The sequence below is a fragment of the Azolla caroliniana genome, unplaced genomic scaffold (genome assembly GCF_043228905.1).
Source record: "Azolla caroliniana isolate FFs.n. ecotype wild unplaced genomic scaffold, voAzoCaro1.0.p SCAF_6, whole genome shotgun sequence".
In the NCBI taxonomy this organism is placed as follows: domain Eukaryota; kingdom Viridiplantae; phylum Streptophyta; class Polypodiopsida; order Salviniales; family Salviniaceae; genus Azolla; species Azolla caroliniana.
This window is the reverse complement of record NW_028230441.1, coordinates 6,068,780-6,085,605: the sequence shown is the minus strand read 5'-3', so window position 1 is coordinate 6,085,605 and position 16,826 is coordinate 6,068,780. Positions and strand designations below refer to the sequence as shown.

The 16,826-nt window shown below is 40.5% G+C and overlaps 2 protein-coding genes across 2 annotated transcripts; one reads left to right on the top strand and one right to left on the bottom strand.

Annotated features, from left to right (window-relative positions):
- The first annotated feature begins 11,048 nt into the window (after nt 1–11,048).
- LOC147862831 (uncharacterized) lies at nt 11,049–12,698 on the top strand. The gene is made up of 2 exons (XM_087321406.1): nt 11,049–11,510; nt 12,271–12,698. The coding sequence occupies exons 1-2, from the start codon at nt 11,091–11,093 to the stop codon at nt 12,403–12,405; spliced, it is 555 nt and encodes a 184-aa protein (XP_087177532.1). The 5' UTR covers nt 11,049–11,090; the 3' UTR covers nt 12,406–12,698.
- Nucleotides 12,699–14,007: 1,309 nt separating this feature from the next.
- LOC147862830 (aspartic proteinase nepenthesin-1-like) lies at nt 14,008–16,215 on the bottom strand. Its single transcript, XM_087320955.1, has one exon. The coding sequence runs from the start codon at nt 16,128–16,130 to the stop codon at nt 14,343–14,345; it is 1,788 nt and encodes a 595-aa protein (XP_087177081.1). The 5' UTR covers nt 16,131–16,215; the 3' UTR covers nt 14,008–14,342.
- Between the last annotated feature and the right edge of the window lie 611 nt (nt 16,216–16,826).

Genomic DNA, 16,826 nt, shown 5'->3' with positions numbered 1-16,826 from the left:
AAATGCAAGTTGTATTGTGAAAGAAGTTAGATCCAAGGTAAATTAAGAATGTGACATTTCGAAGAAAAACACAACTTGCATCTAAGTGATAGCGGGGTTTAGGGTTGCAGGGAGGGCCCCGAACGCGGCTTATTCCTTTTTCTTAATGTGAATGAATGTCACAGGAAGCGATGGAGTGGTTTACGGCTACACAGAGCACCTCTTATGAACCACATCATTGCTAAGTTTCCCTACTCCTAAAGTGTTAGGTACATCTCTTTGATTAGGGTGTAAGGTTACTAGTAGGGCATTAGAGGGCAAGGGAGACAAAGGGCAACGGGCTACAAAAGAACATGTTGGCAAAGGAACCATCTGAGGGTAGTAAAGCATCAATGGCATCAATTAAAGTATCGGCGGCAAGGGTGTCGGCCGTGCGGTGGGTGGAGTCAAGGTATGCACTACAAAGGATGATTAAGGATCGGGAGAAGCAACAAGTTGGGATTTTGGAACACAAGGAAGCAAGTGACGCATGGAAAGACGTAGGGAAACATATTAACGGAGGAGTGTATAGGATATGTAAGGAATTGCCGCATATGATAGCTAAGAGGGGATGGATGGAAAAGGAGATTAGGGCTCCCGCCAGCAATACGGCCGCAACCATCTTCACAGTTGATGGCAGTGAGGATTCGCAAGTGTGGGGAGAATCAGATGTTTGGAAAGTAGATGTCCGGAAGTAAGAAGTTGGGGGAGGTCATTCCAACCTTGCATTATGGCATATGGACGGAGAGGGAGTAGAAGAGCGGCAGCAGGGACCACAGGGAGGGTCACCTCAAGGGCTGGCTATTGTGGAGAGGGAGGCCACAGAGTACACGTTGCAAGTGGAAAATCTTTTGCAAGAATGTGGTCAGGCACATAATGCATACCTGAGAGGAGATCATGATAAGGATTTGAAAATGATGGAGGCTTTTGAGGTATTGGATGCAATCCTAAATGTCGAGATCAAAATATTAAAGAAGTGTTCGTTCATTTGTAAGCTACTTGGTGGTAGGCCTAATAGAGGTATGGTTTGTGACATGCTACAGGTAACTTTAATGGATAATGTCCCATAGATAAAGAATGCGAATAATATGGGACGAAATGTCTTTCACATTGAAGTGGTCAAAGGGAGTGATGTATCACAAATTATCAATATGAAATGTGTAGAGCTCAAATATGGAAGAGCTCTTTTGTTGGAGTGGCATGCTAATTTCAATGTTATGGATGAGGCTAAGAAAATTGGTAATCCTAACAATCGGCAACGGTTTGGTTTGAGAGGGTCCAAACCGAACTGTTTAAATTTTTTGAAACCTGAATTGAACCGAACCGTTGAAAATTTTTCAAACCATTAAACCGTAAAAACCGTGGTTTCGTGGTTCGGTTTCGGTTTTCAACTTAGGTCAAATTTTAAAGATGTTCCTAAATGTGAGAATAAGGTCTAAAAATGAAAAGATTGTTTAAAAAATTAAAATTAAAATTTTGAATTTCTTTTAAAAAGTAATAAAAAATAAAAAAACGTTGAACCATGGTTTTTGATTGTTGAAACCAAACCGAACTGTTAAAAAAACCCAAACTTGAATTGAACCGAACTGAACCGTTGAAGCCGTTAAGCCGGGGTTTGGTTCAGTTCAAACCGAACCGTTGTCGATTGTTAGGTAATCCCATGGTGATATATATGGTATTTTCTAATCTGCCACAACACTTATATCCTTTGATGCAAAATATTGGGGAGAAGATTGGCACAGTTTGTCCTTCAAAGGCAACCATGGTAGACAAAATCAGAGACTCTCCTAAGATTAGGGTGCTTGTGTAAAGTTTGTCCACACTCCCCTCTATAATTAGGGTGCATGATGTGGAGGCAAGATTGATAGATGTGGAAGTGGAATATGAGGGTCTACCTGGCCAATGTTTCTATTGTAAAAAAAAATGGCCACATTGCTAAGGAATGTCCAAGGAAGATTAATAGTAATGTAAGGGGGGAGAATGTTACGAGGCCGTTAGCTAAGCAAGAGACAACAAGGGTGACAAGATCAAGTACCCTCAATGGGGCTGAGAAGGCGAACACTAGTGCAAATGGCTGGACTTGTGTTTTGGGACACAAAAATGGCTTGCAACGAGAAGTAAACACAGATAAATCTCCTGTAGATTTGAGAAATCGTGTTGAAGTGTTGCAAGAAGAGGAGGACCTTGCACATGATACAAGCTAAACTATTGTTGAAGAGGTAGTAGCATGTACACCCGAGGTCCTATGCCGGTTAAGATTGCGTTAGTCAATCAGAGGAGGAAAAATAGGGATTGCAACTTGAGGATTAGCAATAAACTTTTTGAGGATGCAGAGGTGGGAAGGAAGATAAGGAGTATATGGGAAAATAATCCAAAGTGTCAATGGTTGAGATCAGGTCTTGAGGTTGCTAAAGAAACACTACATCGGTTGATTGTGTCTAGAGATAAAATGGTATTCAGGAGTTCAGCAACATGGTGGAGCATGAATGGGGACAAGGTGAACCAACAATTTTTTAAGTATAAAAAACCGAGAACAAACGGTAGCTACAATCCTAAGCTGATTAAGGAGGATGGTTCATTGTCAGAGGATGTATCAGAGATCATGGAGGCAATCACAACTCACTATAGTGGGCTACTCTCATATAGTTATATTCTCCCCGGCCAACCTTCACTAGCAAAACTTGCACTGGAGGGAATGCAACCAAGAATTTCAGAGGTTGCACAAGCTAAGTTGTCAAGGCCACTCTTGGAAGAGGAGATGTTAAGGTTGACTTAGTTGTTGGTCTAAATGAGTCATGTGATGTTGGGTGCTTACCTGAGCATTTTAAAGAGGGGCTGATATTTCTAATTCCTAAGGTACATGGTATACTAATGGATGTGAGGCAATGGAGACCGATTACGTTGCTCAACACAATTTGTAAGATTTTTGCTAATATTCTGGCCAAGAGGGTCAAACCCCACTTGCATGCGCTATTTAATGTTGGACAAACAGGATTCATGGAAAATAGATGCATAATTGATCATGTGTTGACCTTTGGGGAGGCGATTGCCTTGGCAAAGAAAACCAATCAACATATTTCATGTCTCATGCTTAACTTCGAGAAGGCATATGACATAGTACAATGGCCTTTTTTAGACGAAGTCATGGAGCAGTTGGGCCTACCCTCAAAACGAATATCAACTATGTTGGCCCTTTACAAAGGAAGCTTGAGTAGGGTGTTGATGTTAGGGCAGTGGGGCCCATCAATTCCATTATGCAGGTCTGTAAGGCAGGGATGCCTGTTGGCCCCCTATCTTTATTTATTTATTTCAAAGGCATTCTCATTCTTTTTAAATACACCAGATGCAGGAATACGGGAATTAGTTGTCCCACATGCCTGCAAGGACTTGTTGGACTCCATGTATGCAAGTGACACTATGCTCTATCTGTAAGGCAATGATGCTAATTTACAGCATGCCAAAAAACGGATTGAGTTGTTTTGTAAACCATCAGGTTGGAAAATTAATTGGAACAAAAGTAGAGGTTTTTGGGTAAGTCCAAACCCAAGGCCGCTTTGGCGCCCTAATGCTGATTTTTAATGGGTCCCTAATGGAATGGCTGTTAAATATTTGGCCTTTTTGGTGGGAGTTGAGATTTAGAAAAATCAGCAACTTGGGCAAGTGAACTTGACAAAATCAGAAAAAAGCTTCGGTTATGGGCATCAGTAAAGCTTTCCCTTGCAGGTACAGTAGTTGTGGTAAACCACATTTTGTTGGCCACCATGTGGCACTCGTTGGTATGCTGGATGTTAGACAAAGATTGCATCAAAAACATTAAGACCATGGTGAGAGGGTTCCTTTGGTCGGGTAGAGACCATGAGACAGTGTTAGTTAAAGTGGCCTGTAGTTGTTTGATCAAGGCCAAAAATTAGGGTGGACTTGGGCTGGTGAATCTGATTCACCAAAGTAAGGCTTTACTCGGTAAGCTCCTGGTGCGAAGTTTCCAACCTGGACCAGAATTGTGGAAGTTGCTTCTTAGGGACAGAGCTGAACTCTGGTATCCAAGGAATGGCGGCCCTTGGAAGGCAAAGAAGTGGTGGTTGTTTAGTCCAAGTCTAAAGATAAAAGAACTGACTAGCATGGAGGATAGGGTGACCCGCACCATAATGAGGGCTTGGTCAAGTTTAAGAGAGGGGTTGGTCTTAATGCAGCCAAAAACGATGGAGGAATAGCTCTGACAACCACTATTTTGGAACCCTAGGATTAGAAGCGATGACGGTATGATGCTTGGGCAGAAAAAATACTTGCCATGGGGGCAAATGCTAGGGTACAATGTTAGTTCAGTAAGAGACTAGGAGGTTTTCAAAAGGAAGACAAGGGAGGGTCTGGTTGGTAGTACTAGGTTTACTTGCAGGCTGGAAAAGGTGACCCCTTTGATAGATAAGGTCATTGATGGTCTAGCTAGGCTGAATGAAGAAGAGGGGTCCTGGTTTGGGTGGTTTGTAGGTGAGGGTGATGCACAAATTATCCATGGCAGGTGCCCATCTAATGAGTATCGTTTGTGGGGCAACCTAAGTGCTTTGTCAGACAATGGCCAGTGGTTGGCAGTGTGGGTGGAAGTGTTGGAAGGTAAGAAGTGGCAAGTAAACCCGGACCTAGGGAAGCTGGAAATGGATAGTTAACTACAAGCTCGTATGTGATTTGGATTGGGATTCATTAGAGGTGTGGTGGCAAAAACCGGGAACGGACAAACTGGAAAGGTTTTTCAAGTACAGTACTAAGCTAGGACGGCAAATCATTGGCTCCAAATCAATGGGTGCTACTCTAACTCGCAATAGGTGGAGGGATAAAGGCATATATGATGACTTGTTGAAGTCGTTTTGGAGGAGACTATGGGCATTCGATATGCTAGAAAAAATAAAGCTTTGGTTGTGGCTTCTTAGTCATAAAGCGGTACCAGTGGGGGAGTGGTCGAGGTGTCGTGGTGGTGAGGCTAGTTGTAAGATATGTGGACACTCTTTGGAATCAATCCCTCACTATTTTTGGAATTGCGGAGAGGCTATTAGCATTTGGGGTAGAAGTCTCAAGATAGTGGTAGCATGCAGTATGAATGGGAGAGTTGTATGTGGATCCTTACAAGGGTTGAAGTTAATAGGGGAAGGCTGGGCTGAATAGTTAAACCCCCACGATCATGGATTTATAGTCCAGGGTGGCAAGGTGTTTCAACGTGTTGGAGTTTGACTTGGCACTAACTCAGAATTTTTTGAAGAGATATGGATGATGGTGGCTTGTTTATCAGTCTGGCATATTTGGACTAGGCGTTGTAAGTTTGTTTTTCAACAGCAAAAGCTCCTTAGCGGTGACGTGTTGTTAAATATCTGGTTTGAGCTGGTATCTTGTTTGCGGGGATGGTACGACTCGATTCAAGGGGAATCTAATGCAACTGAAAGAGCTCAGTCAAAGTTCCTACTGAAATGGGGTAATTCTCCTATGGTGGGCAGATCATCATCAGGGCCTAAATGGAACTACCAAGCACCCCGATGGTTGTTTCCGCCGATGGCTTCCATTAGTGACCAGGTGTTGTAAATATGTATAGATATGGTACAAGTTAATTACTAGGTTATAGGAGTTGTGGGATACTTTTGTTGAAAATGAGGTGGGGACTATGACCACTTTGGTGAGAAGGCTAGTGTGAGGGTTGCTGAAATTTGTTGGTCTATGATGTATTTTGTTTGCTAACTAGTGAAGTAGTGTTTTTTTGGGAAAAAAAAGTTAGAGATGGAAATTGTTTTCCTATTTATGAGGTATTGGGGATTGTGTCATGGTTAGGATATGCACAATGCTTTTGTGTTTGATGGTAGGCATGCAGTCAAAGCATATCTACGAAAGTTGAAGGAGGTACTAATGTGACAATTTTTGGAGCAGGAAATTCTTTCCTCATTGGAGTGTTCTTCTTGTCAATTGGCACTTAAACATGTTCCACTACTCGTGTAGTAGTGGGTGACCATGGTCCATTGTGACACCCATTGTAAATATTGTTTTTCACACACATTTATTAATACAATTGCATGTTTTCACCCATAGAGAGAGAGAGAGAGAGAGCACATTCTTATACATTGTTTATACATACCACCAGGGTATTACCAATTGATAGAAAGTGACCTCACTTGTTCATCAAGAGCAACATATGCATTAACAATTAAACATTGTACTATCATCTCCAAAGATAGTAAAAGTTGAAGAGAGTGGGAGAGGGAGAGACTCACAATGCACACCAATGACTTCTATCGTAGTCTGTTCGAAGATGAAGCTTGATTAATGGTGATGGTACCACTTACATGGTCTATTTACTCATGTATGTGATGATAGTTTGAAGTGTTTGATGCAAGATATCAATCTCATTTTCCATTTTGTGCAAAAGTGTTTCTTTGGTAGGCTATGGTGGGTGTGTTGCCTCTTGTGGTGGCTTTAAACGCCAACAAATTTCTCTTAGGACATGTTTTTGTATAAAAATATAAGGTGAATGTCAAAACATAAATTCCGCACATGCGTGATGGCTAAAGACATTTGGGTTGTGGCGTGTCCAACTTTGGGCATAATAAATTGGAAAAAAAAAATTATTACCCTTTTAAGGGAAAAGAATTTGTTTATCCTCGTTATGGTTATACCTACAAAACGTAGATCAAGGCCCAAATATTAGCAATTGTGCAACTAATGAAATTTTTTCTCTTGCATTGTTGGTTACTAAGATCACAATGTACAAAATTGATTCAAAATTTAAAATACAAAAAAGTTTAAGTATTTACATGTTCACTCTTCAAGCAAGGTTTCTTATTGCGAATTTCACAGAGATCAAAGAAGGTAGAATAGAGAGATCCATTGAATGAGGAAGCTGGCAATTGATCTTGCCACAATGCCTAGCATATATTTATAATTGAAAGCATAGGAGATCAAATGTGTTTCCTATGAAACAACAATCAAATATGAAATTATATATCTCTTAGGGACATGGTTTTAGATGTCTTTTGTGCACATAATGTTGATTCTCCTATCATATTATTTTCCTTTAATGTTGTGTGAACACATGGAAACGTGACAAAGTATAAACCTCTATGAACTGAAAACAAATAAAAGCAACAAGGTTCAACAATTTTTCATCTATAATGAAGACATTTAGACAGATAGGATGAAAATGCTAACAACACTCTTTTTAATATTTTGTTAGGGGGTTTGTGCAAGTGATGACACATTTAAGGTATGTTTTCATTATTTTGGGCACAAATGTTGACGAAGCAATAAACATGTTAATAGAGTATAGTGATGAAGAAAAGAAACGGGTTATACCATAGGAACATAAGATATTATAAATCAACACCCAAGTATATAGAATCATCTTTTACAACTATGTGCTTAGCACCATATTACACAATTATATGGAGATGGTGGAGTGTTTCATAATATGTATGGTGTCTCTCATGTGTTAACATGATCCACTACTTGCATAAAGTCACCTCTCTAAAAGATTTATTATGTACAAATTAAACATGATGTGAAACAATTCAATCAAGGAATTTTTTTATCAAGTGAGAACCAAAATTTTTAGAAGAAAAAAATGGCTCAAGAAGAGCAAAGTTCATTAACACACTCCTCAAATGAGGAGTTCAACTCATCTCACCATGGTCCATCCCTAAGCTAATGTCAACATTTGATGCACATTTATATAAATCGACTGTGGTGGAAATAAAAATAAAAATAAACTTGAAAGAAAGTCAATCACGAGTGCTCTTCTCAATCTATGTCTTCATAATAACATCCATAAGTATTAAACTCCATCATATAATGTAAGAAAAATAGGAACTTGGCCACAACCAAGTCGAATGCGGAATAGGAAATCAAGTGGAATCGAAAGAAAAAACACAACGAAAAGGGGTGCACAAGATATATCGTGGAAAACCCCAAATAGGGTAAAAACCACGGGTGCCACATACACCAAACAAATTGCTATAAGAAAGATGTACAACGACACTAACACACGGGCACCGACCTGAGTTCATTTACTTCGCCGACTCGCAGTTACAACATAGGCACTTACAATGTCTCACTCACACTCACACACTTCGTCTTTTCTAGCTATGGAGGCAACGACCTCACACACAGGCACAACACTCGGTTACTCCCTGCTACACTCCGAACAAGACAACTCGACTCACTTACATAAAGTTTGCCCTAGTTATCTTTATACTTATCTAACTCTTGGGCTATTTATAGATATAGCCCACATAGGGCACATTTAGAGTATTTACAAGTATAGTCTCCCGAATCGGTTATATAATCTATTTTCGTTTTCGACCGCGGCCGAATTACCCATTGATCCCATCTTATTCGTACTCTTCCCATCCGGAGGGACCTGTTTTCCCAACATATAGATGAATAGGATCATAGTCAATGTTTTTCCATGGGGAACATGACCATTCACAAGTATCAATTAGAAGAGTTGTGAAAGTGGGTTGGGGTTGACTTAAAATCCTTTTGAACAAAGCTACGTAGGTAAATCCTTTTGTACCTATGTAGTTGAGCTGGAAGGGACGTATTTCCTTGAGAATACGAAAGTTTTCTGAATTACTTTGGGAAAAGGGAGGGGTGGCTCTTTGAGATACAGGGAAAAGAAGAATACCATAAAGATAAGTTAATCGAAGATAACTTACTTGCACAACTCTTCTTTTTCTTTTTCTTTTTTTCAAAAAAAACATATCCTTCCATTAGTTTTAAAAGACATATCTGCTACAAAATACAAAATAGATGGAAAGGAAGCGATTATCCTTCCCAAGCCCATCTTGTGTAAGACAATGGCTAGCCATGAATCCTTCATTTGATAGACTTGATTGAGCACTTCCTCAAATTTCCCATTCTCAACATCTCTTGCAATCAGTGCATTCCAAGAGACATGTTCTTGGACTGAAAGCATGTTAAATACTACCTATGGCTCGGCAAGTGACCTACATTTAGCATACATATCTACTAATGTATTGCCAAAATCTATATGTCAGAGAGAAATTTGCCCACATTAAGTTATAGATGAGACATACCATGAATTTGCATATGCTCGAAACAAATCAATCTTCATCATCATGTTCATGTTCAACATATCCAGATATATACAATCCACAAACCTACACTTTGGATTGGATGTTTGTCAAACAGTTCTTGTGCTTGTGTTACTTGTGCTTGTGTTAAGATACCATTTTTTACATACATATCAAATAAAAACATATATAATATCCTAAAATTAGTGCATACCAAGAAGCCACATCCCAAACCGGAAGCCCCTTGAGCACTTTCTATGCTTTTTCTACTTGACCACATTTGGCATGCATATCCAATTCCATGAGGCTAAATCTTGACTAGGAAGTTCATCAAACACTAGACGAGCTTTTTCCAAATCATCACATTTGGCATACATGTCAACAAAGCATTCCCAAATTCATCTAGTTGAAGCATTATGCTCTCTTTCTCCAACCTTTCCAATAATTCCAAAGCTCTACAATTGTATCCATTATGTACAAAGCCATCGATCACGGTGTTCCAAGATACAATATCTTTTAAGAAAATATTATCAAACATCTTAACCAAGCACACTGTCACGGATGAACAATGTTCTTGACAAACACTCATCAAACAACACAAACAACCATCAATGGCCAAATACCACCACCCTATATTCATTGTTACTTATATTTTACCATGCCATTATCTTCCCCCATTCAAGATGCTTCATCAACTTTATTATGCTATTAATGACCAATTTCCACCTAATGGTTCTATAACTCAACATCATGTTAATAAATAAGCATTGGCATGTTCACTTGTTAGAGGTCACCACAATTGGTCCTTAATGCTTGCACCATGTGCGTGTTTAACCTCCATTGCCTCTATTTCTATTTTCAAACATCCCTCGTTCCTGTAAACCCTTGGAACCTCCCTATTGCATAAGGCATAGTTTTAAATCATCTTTCAGTACATTTTGAGTGAATTATATAATATACACTTTCTCTTCCATGTGTAAATACATGCTCACTTTGCATGTAAAATAAATATGTATAATGGCATTTCTAAAATTATCTTCTATTAAACTCATACGATATATTTGTATACATATTTCAAAGTAACCCCCCCATCTCCCATTCATATGCATCCCTTTTCTTCCTATTTTTCCTTTGAACACGTGCTTCACCATTTGGCTTCCATACATCCCTCGTCCATAAATGTGATCGAAAAACATCTTGTTAGACTTCAATATCTTTAAATCAGCAAGATCATTTTATTTACTAATTTTTAATGGAGAGCTTACCACTTCATTTCCCATTAATATGCATCCCACTTCTTCCTATTTTTCCTTTGAACATATGCTTCATCATTTAGCTTCAATATCGCGCTCGTGCATAAATATGTTTGAAAAACATCTTGTTAGACTTGAATATCTTTAAATCAGAAAGCATCATTTTATTTACTAATTTTTAATGTAGAGCTTACCACTTGATGTATTAATCTTTAAAGGAGGGCAGCAAAGAATAATTATATTCAATGTAGGGGAACGAAATTGTGTTGGATATGATGAGATCGAACTGTGAGAAGTATTCGTTCATGATTACAAGGGCAGAAAAGGAGCGGACTCTATACAAAAGACAATATTGATAGCATTTAGAGGCTCTATTTGGTTTTACTGTTAATCTCCTTTAAAATGAAGTCACATATCTTTTTTGGATATGCCTATGAACAAATGCAACACCCACAAAAAAAGGAAGGCGGGGACAAGGGACATCAAATCACTTAACTTTATACATTAGAGGGGGTTGGGAAAAGGAGAGGGAAAGGTTTAAATGGAACAAAAAAAAAGTGAAGGCTCGTATGAACCAAAGGTTATGAGAATAGGGGGGATATCTTTTCCCATCTAGTATAGTAATAGTAATAATGACTTGTTCATGGCTATAGAAGGGAAGTTGTCCCCTTGGCAATCTCTAATGTAACAATACTAATAAATGAATAGTGTTAGATTCGAGACAATATGAGGGTGCAAGCAAGTATTGTAAACATGTATGTATAAATATAAGAGAGTGGAGAAATCAACGAGAGAAAGAGCATTGAGAGAGTGTGATACAAAGAGAGAGGGGGTTACACTAGGCAGTTATATGGGGAACTATGTAACTAGTTATTCAACACCTCATCTCAACTTTACTGTGGGCGTAGCTCTCTTCTTAGTCATTAGCGCAACACTCTCTTTTTGCATATCTCTATGCTACCATTGCCGGAAAATGATGTCTACATGTACAAACACTTATAGTACTACTACAACTCATATTAACCCATCCTCTAACATTTCAATGGAAGAACATCATCGAGTGTATATAAGAACACACGACGCCTCCACAATTGACTTTCTAGCAACATACATACAAAATGCCTCCACCTCCTCCCATGCTCGCAAATTACATGAACTATTTGATAGTAACATTAAGGTCATCTACTCATACCTCTACTTTCCATCTTTAATGAAAAGTTTGTAAGAATTTTTTAATGGACAATTTGTTGGATGGTATGATTCTCACAATGAGCATACCAAGTGTTATATAATGAGCTTCCTTGTATCAAGCTCCACATAATTGATTAGGTGTGGCCTAGACATGGGGTCGATCTCCCCATTGCATCTACATAAGCATTCTTTTATCACCTAAAGAAACTCAAAAGAAACATGAGGAAAAATGAGATCTTATGGGCTAGTAATCCCTTATCTCCAATCACATCTAAATACATGCACAAATGCTCGTAATGTTGAGCATTCTAGGGAAACATGAGAGGAAGTGCACCCCTAGTAACGTCATCAAACAGACACAAACCTCCTCAATGTCCCATACCATAGAGGATTGATGTGAGTCTACCTTGGGTTCTGTGAGGATCGCACATGCTTTGCTAACAAGAGCCATAATCACAGTCTCAACATAAGTCAAGCCTCCATGATAAGAAGGTAACTAGAAGCGCCATGTTCCCCTTCAATTCACAGATAGATGCTCACAATAACGTTGAACTCAATCATCCCTCCAACACAATTGCATCTTGTTAGATATATGGTTCCTCTCTTAGTTCATAATGTAGAGAAACACGAGGTAAAGTAAGGTCTTTCTATATGGAAAACACCATATGGCATTAAGGCTAACTAATTGAGTTGATCTATGTAAATCCATCCTCCTAACTATTTGAATTAATGTATTGGTGGAACAGATCGATGATCAAAGCATGAGCATGTTTACGGTCGTGATGCCCGGAAATGATGTCCCTAATTTTCTTGCTTGGCCATGCCCCTTTGTTGCCATTGCAATTGAAAATGTTGCTAATAATGATCAACAAATTCAATAAGATCATGATGTCCACACTATTCATGCTTGGGATGCTAACTTTGAGTCTTCCCTATCATAATAGTCTACTCTCTTTGTATATAATGGTTGAGTAGAACCAACAAAAATTCATGTACATAAATCATAGTTAGATTCACACTACAAGTCAAGCTGCACAAATGTAAAGTGTATTTTTATTCAATGAGAAGTAGGAGACCATTTATTGTCAAAAGTTTTATTTTTCTGTGTATCATGTCATCATTGGTACCTTGGTACAAAAAAATTATCATTTGAACAAACATCAACATTTGTGTCCATTAGTTGTTTATAAAGGAAGTGTACAACAATAAACAAAAGTACATCATTTACTATATCAACGTATGTGAGATATTGCAATGATAAAGATATAAAGGATAGAGTTGATGTGTGGGTACGATGGAATTGATAGACATGCCAAATTTAGGCTCTAGTGACCTTAGTCACGGGGTCCAAATTCCTCTATCCCTAGAAGTTGGAATCTCATAGGTATGTCATCATTGGGCGTCTATTGAAAAATCAAATGGGTTTCTTCCTTCCTCTTAAGAGTGTGATACTCTAATATGTACACAAGCTATGAATGAATATAGCAACAAAATAATCATTGGCTAGATACATTTCCAAATAATATTTTACATATAATGGCCAAGATGAAGATATTTTACATATAATGACCAAGATGACTACCGGTTCACAACATTGAGTTTTTTCTCATTATCTCTAGCCACACCAATTTTATGTGTGGGTTTTACCATGGACTTATTATTTTTCAAAAAACTTAAAATGTATTTTCTAGAACGTAAGAACGTAAGGGATACTTCAACAACAATATGTAGGTAGTGTTGCAAAACATTGATGTAAATTGTATATTGCTAGGTGAATGACACCAAGACCAAGTTTTTCCCTATGTCACTAACACACAACCGAACATGGAACTTTTTTTTATCATACATGGTTTACCCTTCAATATGTTAACAACAAATAAACCCTCCTTTTATGATTCCTAGGACTTTTATCCCATAGCCTTAATGCATTGGTGGTATTGGTACATGTGAATAATCTCCAAGCAAATTTGAAGCAATATTAACCACAATGTAATTTCTCTTACAATTTAAACTGAAGGGTGATCCTACCCAAATCTGCCATAAAATTATAACCGCGTAATAATATAACCTCTTCATTGAGCTTTACATCACATAGTACACCATACCCACTGATAAATTTGACATATTCATGAACATATATAAATAGAACTCTTAGCCAATGGAGATAGCATAAAATTGTTGATGAATGTGTATATACACAACTAAACTTGTACTAGTAATTAGGATGAACCTAGATGAAAATCAAGCCAATAGAGTTTTGGAGGAATCAACCAATTTGGCACAAACATTTTAAATAATATGGCAAAGAAATAACATTGGATAGGCAAAAAATATTGATGGGCTGAAGACTCAAATATGAGATTACTTGTTAGGATGCCAATTGGCAATGAGATTAACAACAAGGCAATCTTATTGCCCATCGACACACACGCAGTATTATAGAGATAATGACCATCAATTATTTGGGGCCCTGACAAAGTGTATCAAAGAAGGGAACTTGTTGAAGATCACAAGAACTCATCTTGGTGAGAAACGTATAAAAAATACACCTTGCAAAGTGAATGAGTCACACTTTTTCTATAAGCATCATTCAAAAATTACAAGGGAACAAGTATACAAAATTCACCTTTTCTAAGCAATTCTCCAAATTCTAAGACCACAAGTTACAACAAAGACACAACCACCATATGTTTCACGATGTTCCAAACTTCCACCTCTTGGCCTTTTAACTTCAAACAAATAATACACAAAAGGCAAAATGTCCTCGTTTGTCTTTCTTTTTTTGTTTCCGTTGATATTTGTTTCATTTTGTTAAAGATTAAGTGAGGATGCAATGGGCAGGGGAGAAACCCATTCTCATGGCATGGGTGTCCATTTCAATGAGGAAATTTTGTTGGAAGAGGTTTCCGAGCACGGCCATTCCGAAAGGTGACTCGACAGGCAGAATGCCGAGGCAACGGACGTTGACCGCCGCCTCAAGGAAATAATTCTCGGGCGGAGGCTCGAAGCAAGCATCGGCACCTTTGAAGCAAATCCCGAGCTTTGGTAGGCGCAGCACCCAAGCCGGCGAAGCACTCGAATTAAAGCAAGCCTCGGACCCGAACCCATCCTCCTCCTCCGGCACATTGGTTAGCTCCAAGCCTAGGGAGAGCAAGGCGGCTATGATCTCCTCCAAGATGGGCTGATAGGCAGGGCGAGGCAAGTAAGTGAGGGTGGTTCCTGTGTCGATGATGGTGCCGCCGTGGCCGAGTTCGTCCATGGACCAAACGCGCTCGTCTATGTCGGGGACGGGGTGGCCGGACACGGTCACGTTGTGGACACCCACGTAGTAATAGCTCAAGCCTTCCATGACAGGGTTGGTGAGGAGGGGTGTGTAATGCAGTGTAAATGATGGGGCTGGCGGTGGCAGGCCGAATTGAAGGTAGCTTCCGTGGGTAGCAGTAGTAGTAGTAGTAGTAGTAGAATTGGTGGGGTGGAAGAAATCCATGAAGCAGTAGGAGAAACGTTGGAAGGAGTGGTGATTGTTGTTGTCTTTGTCTCCAATGGGCGGCGGCGGCAGTTGGGACGGGAAGGAGAGCAGACCCCGCCCCAATCCCAACACTCCCGATGACCCCCCTACATTCAAGCTTTGGCCTGCCTCATGTAACGCACACCCCAACACTATATCGGCAACCCTAACCCTAACCCTAACCCCCAACGCGCCTCCTCCTTCGCCATCGCCATCGCCATCGCTGCTCAGAGTGACCACCTCCTCTGCAAGATTCCCCACTGTGCTCGACCCGTCCGCGTACTCGTACTCGTACTCGCAGCTCCCCGGCGCTCCCGAGTCGCACGACCACCACAGAGGCGGCGGAACCAGCCAACACCACGGCGAGACGCACGACACCGCCCTGTAACTGGATGAAAGCCCCGCCACGAACGCTCCTGTATCAGGAGAAGAAGGCGGCGACGCAGAAGCAGAAACAGAAACAGAAGCAGACGAAGATTCAGAAGAATGGAACTCGCCTTTGCTTGCCAGCCTGCTTTGCTTCATGTCGCCTGCGCATTTCACCCATGTGAGGTCGCTACCTGTGTCCAGAATGAAGGATAGACGTTGCGGCGGCGATCCGAGGCTTAGATCCACGAGATATTGACCGATGCCGGAACTCTCTCCCGACCGAATGCGGCTCCTCATCACATTCGCTTCATCGTGGCGGTGGCTGTGATCGCCCCGTTCATCATCTGCTTCCGTCGAGCTATGTGCAGACCTTGCACTGCTACCTGACGTGTTGAATATGACCTGTCGAGCTCTGTTCATCTGCTTCCTTACCATGCCTTCCATTCGGTGGCTGTCTCTCGCTCTTGCTCCCTTCAGCGCCTCCATCACCCCACCGGAGGAGCCTGTGTCGCCGCTAGGCCTGTCCAGCGCGCCGCTATCCCTGACGGCCTTCGACGTTGGGGTGGAGGTGATCCGGTGGAGCTTCACGCGTACACTCCAGCCCCCACGCCGTGGAGCGCCGTCTGTGGCGCCGGCCATTGACGGCGGCGGGAGAGAGGCGCAGAGCAGAAGGACGGCGGCGAAGAAGAAGAAGACGGAGAATGCGACGGAGTGTTGGCTCGCCGTCATTGCGACGTTAACGTCCGTCACCGGGTCCGTCCGTTCAACGTGGATGATCCGGGGCCATCTTCTCAGAATAATAACTGTGAATGGGATTTATCATTTATTCATAATAATATATATATATATATATATACAGACTACAGTATATATAACTTTTGCTAATGGCATATTTATTCATAATAATATCAGTTGTTTTACGTTTTCTGCTCTACTGTTTAATGGCTCTTGTGTCCTTAATGACTGACACTATCTAGCTGGCCACCATTCATTCGTCTTTGATCATCGTCCCTTTAAGGGGAGTTCCCATGGGATGTTCTTCTTTTCATATTCCCCTCCCTGTCTCTTTTGCAAGAATGTTTCTGCCGGAACCCCCCCCCACATTCCCCTTTTGTATAAATGCCTTCCCAATCAAAGAGCCCATTTTGATTGCCCAAATAACGAGCTCGGCATTACGGTCGTGGTATACTTTTGCGCTTGGGGCGCTTCGTGCACCGAGTGCAATTGGTATATTATTATATATACTCCTCCTCTACCAAGGCTCCACACATCGAGCACATTTATATTCAATTGATTCTTAACATATCGCAACACAAATTGTGCACACTAGTCGAAGCCGAATATCTTCATTTAAACAATTTTTGGCTAGCACATTGAGGAAAAGCTCCCCAAAGAAGCACCTTCATACTCCTGGATGGTGAGACC

What these genes read in the sequence shown, in the direction of transcription:
- LOC147862830 (XM_087320955.1), bottom strand. Translation starts at nt 16,130, where the DNA reads ATGACGGCGAGCCAACACTCCGTCGCATTCTCCGTCTTCTTCTTCTTC.
- LOC147862831 (XM_087321406.1), top strand. Translation starts at nt 11,091, where the DNA reads ATGTATAAATATAAGAGAGTGGAGAAATCAACGAGAGAAAGAGCATTG. An exon ending in TATTTGATAGTAACATTAAG is followed by an intron (nt 11,511 to 12,270) that starts GTCATCTACTCA and finishes TTGGTGGAACAG; the next exon opens with ATCGATGATCAAAGCATGAG.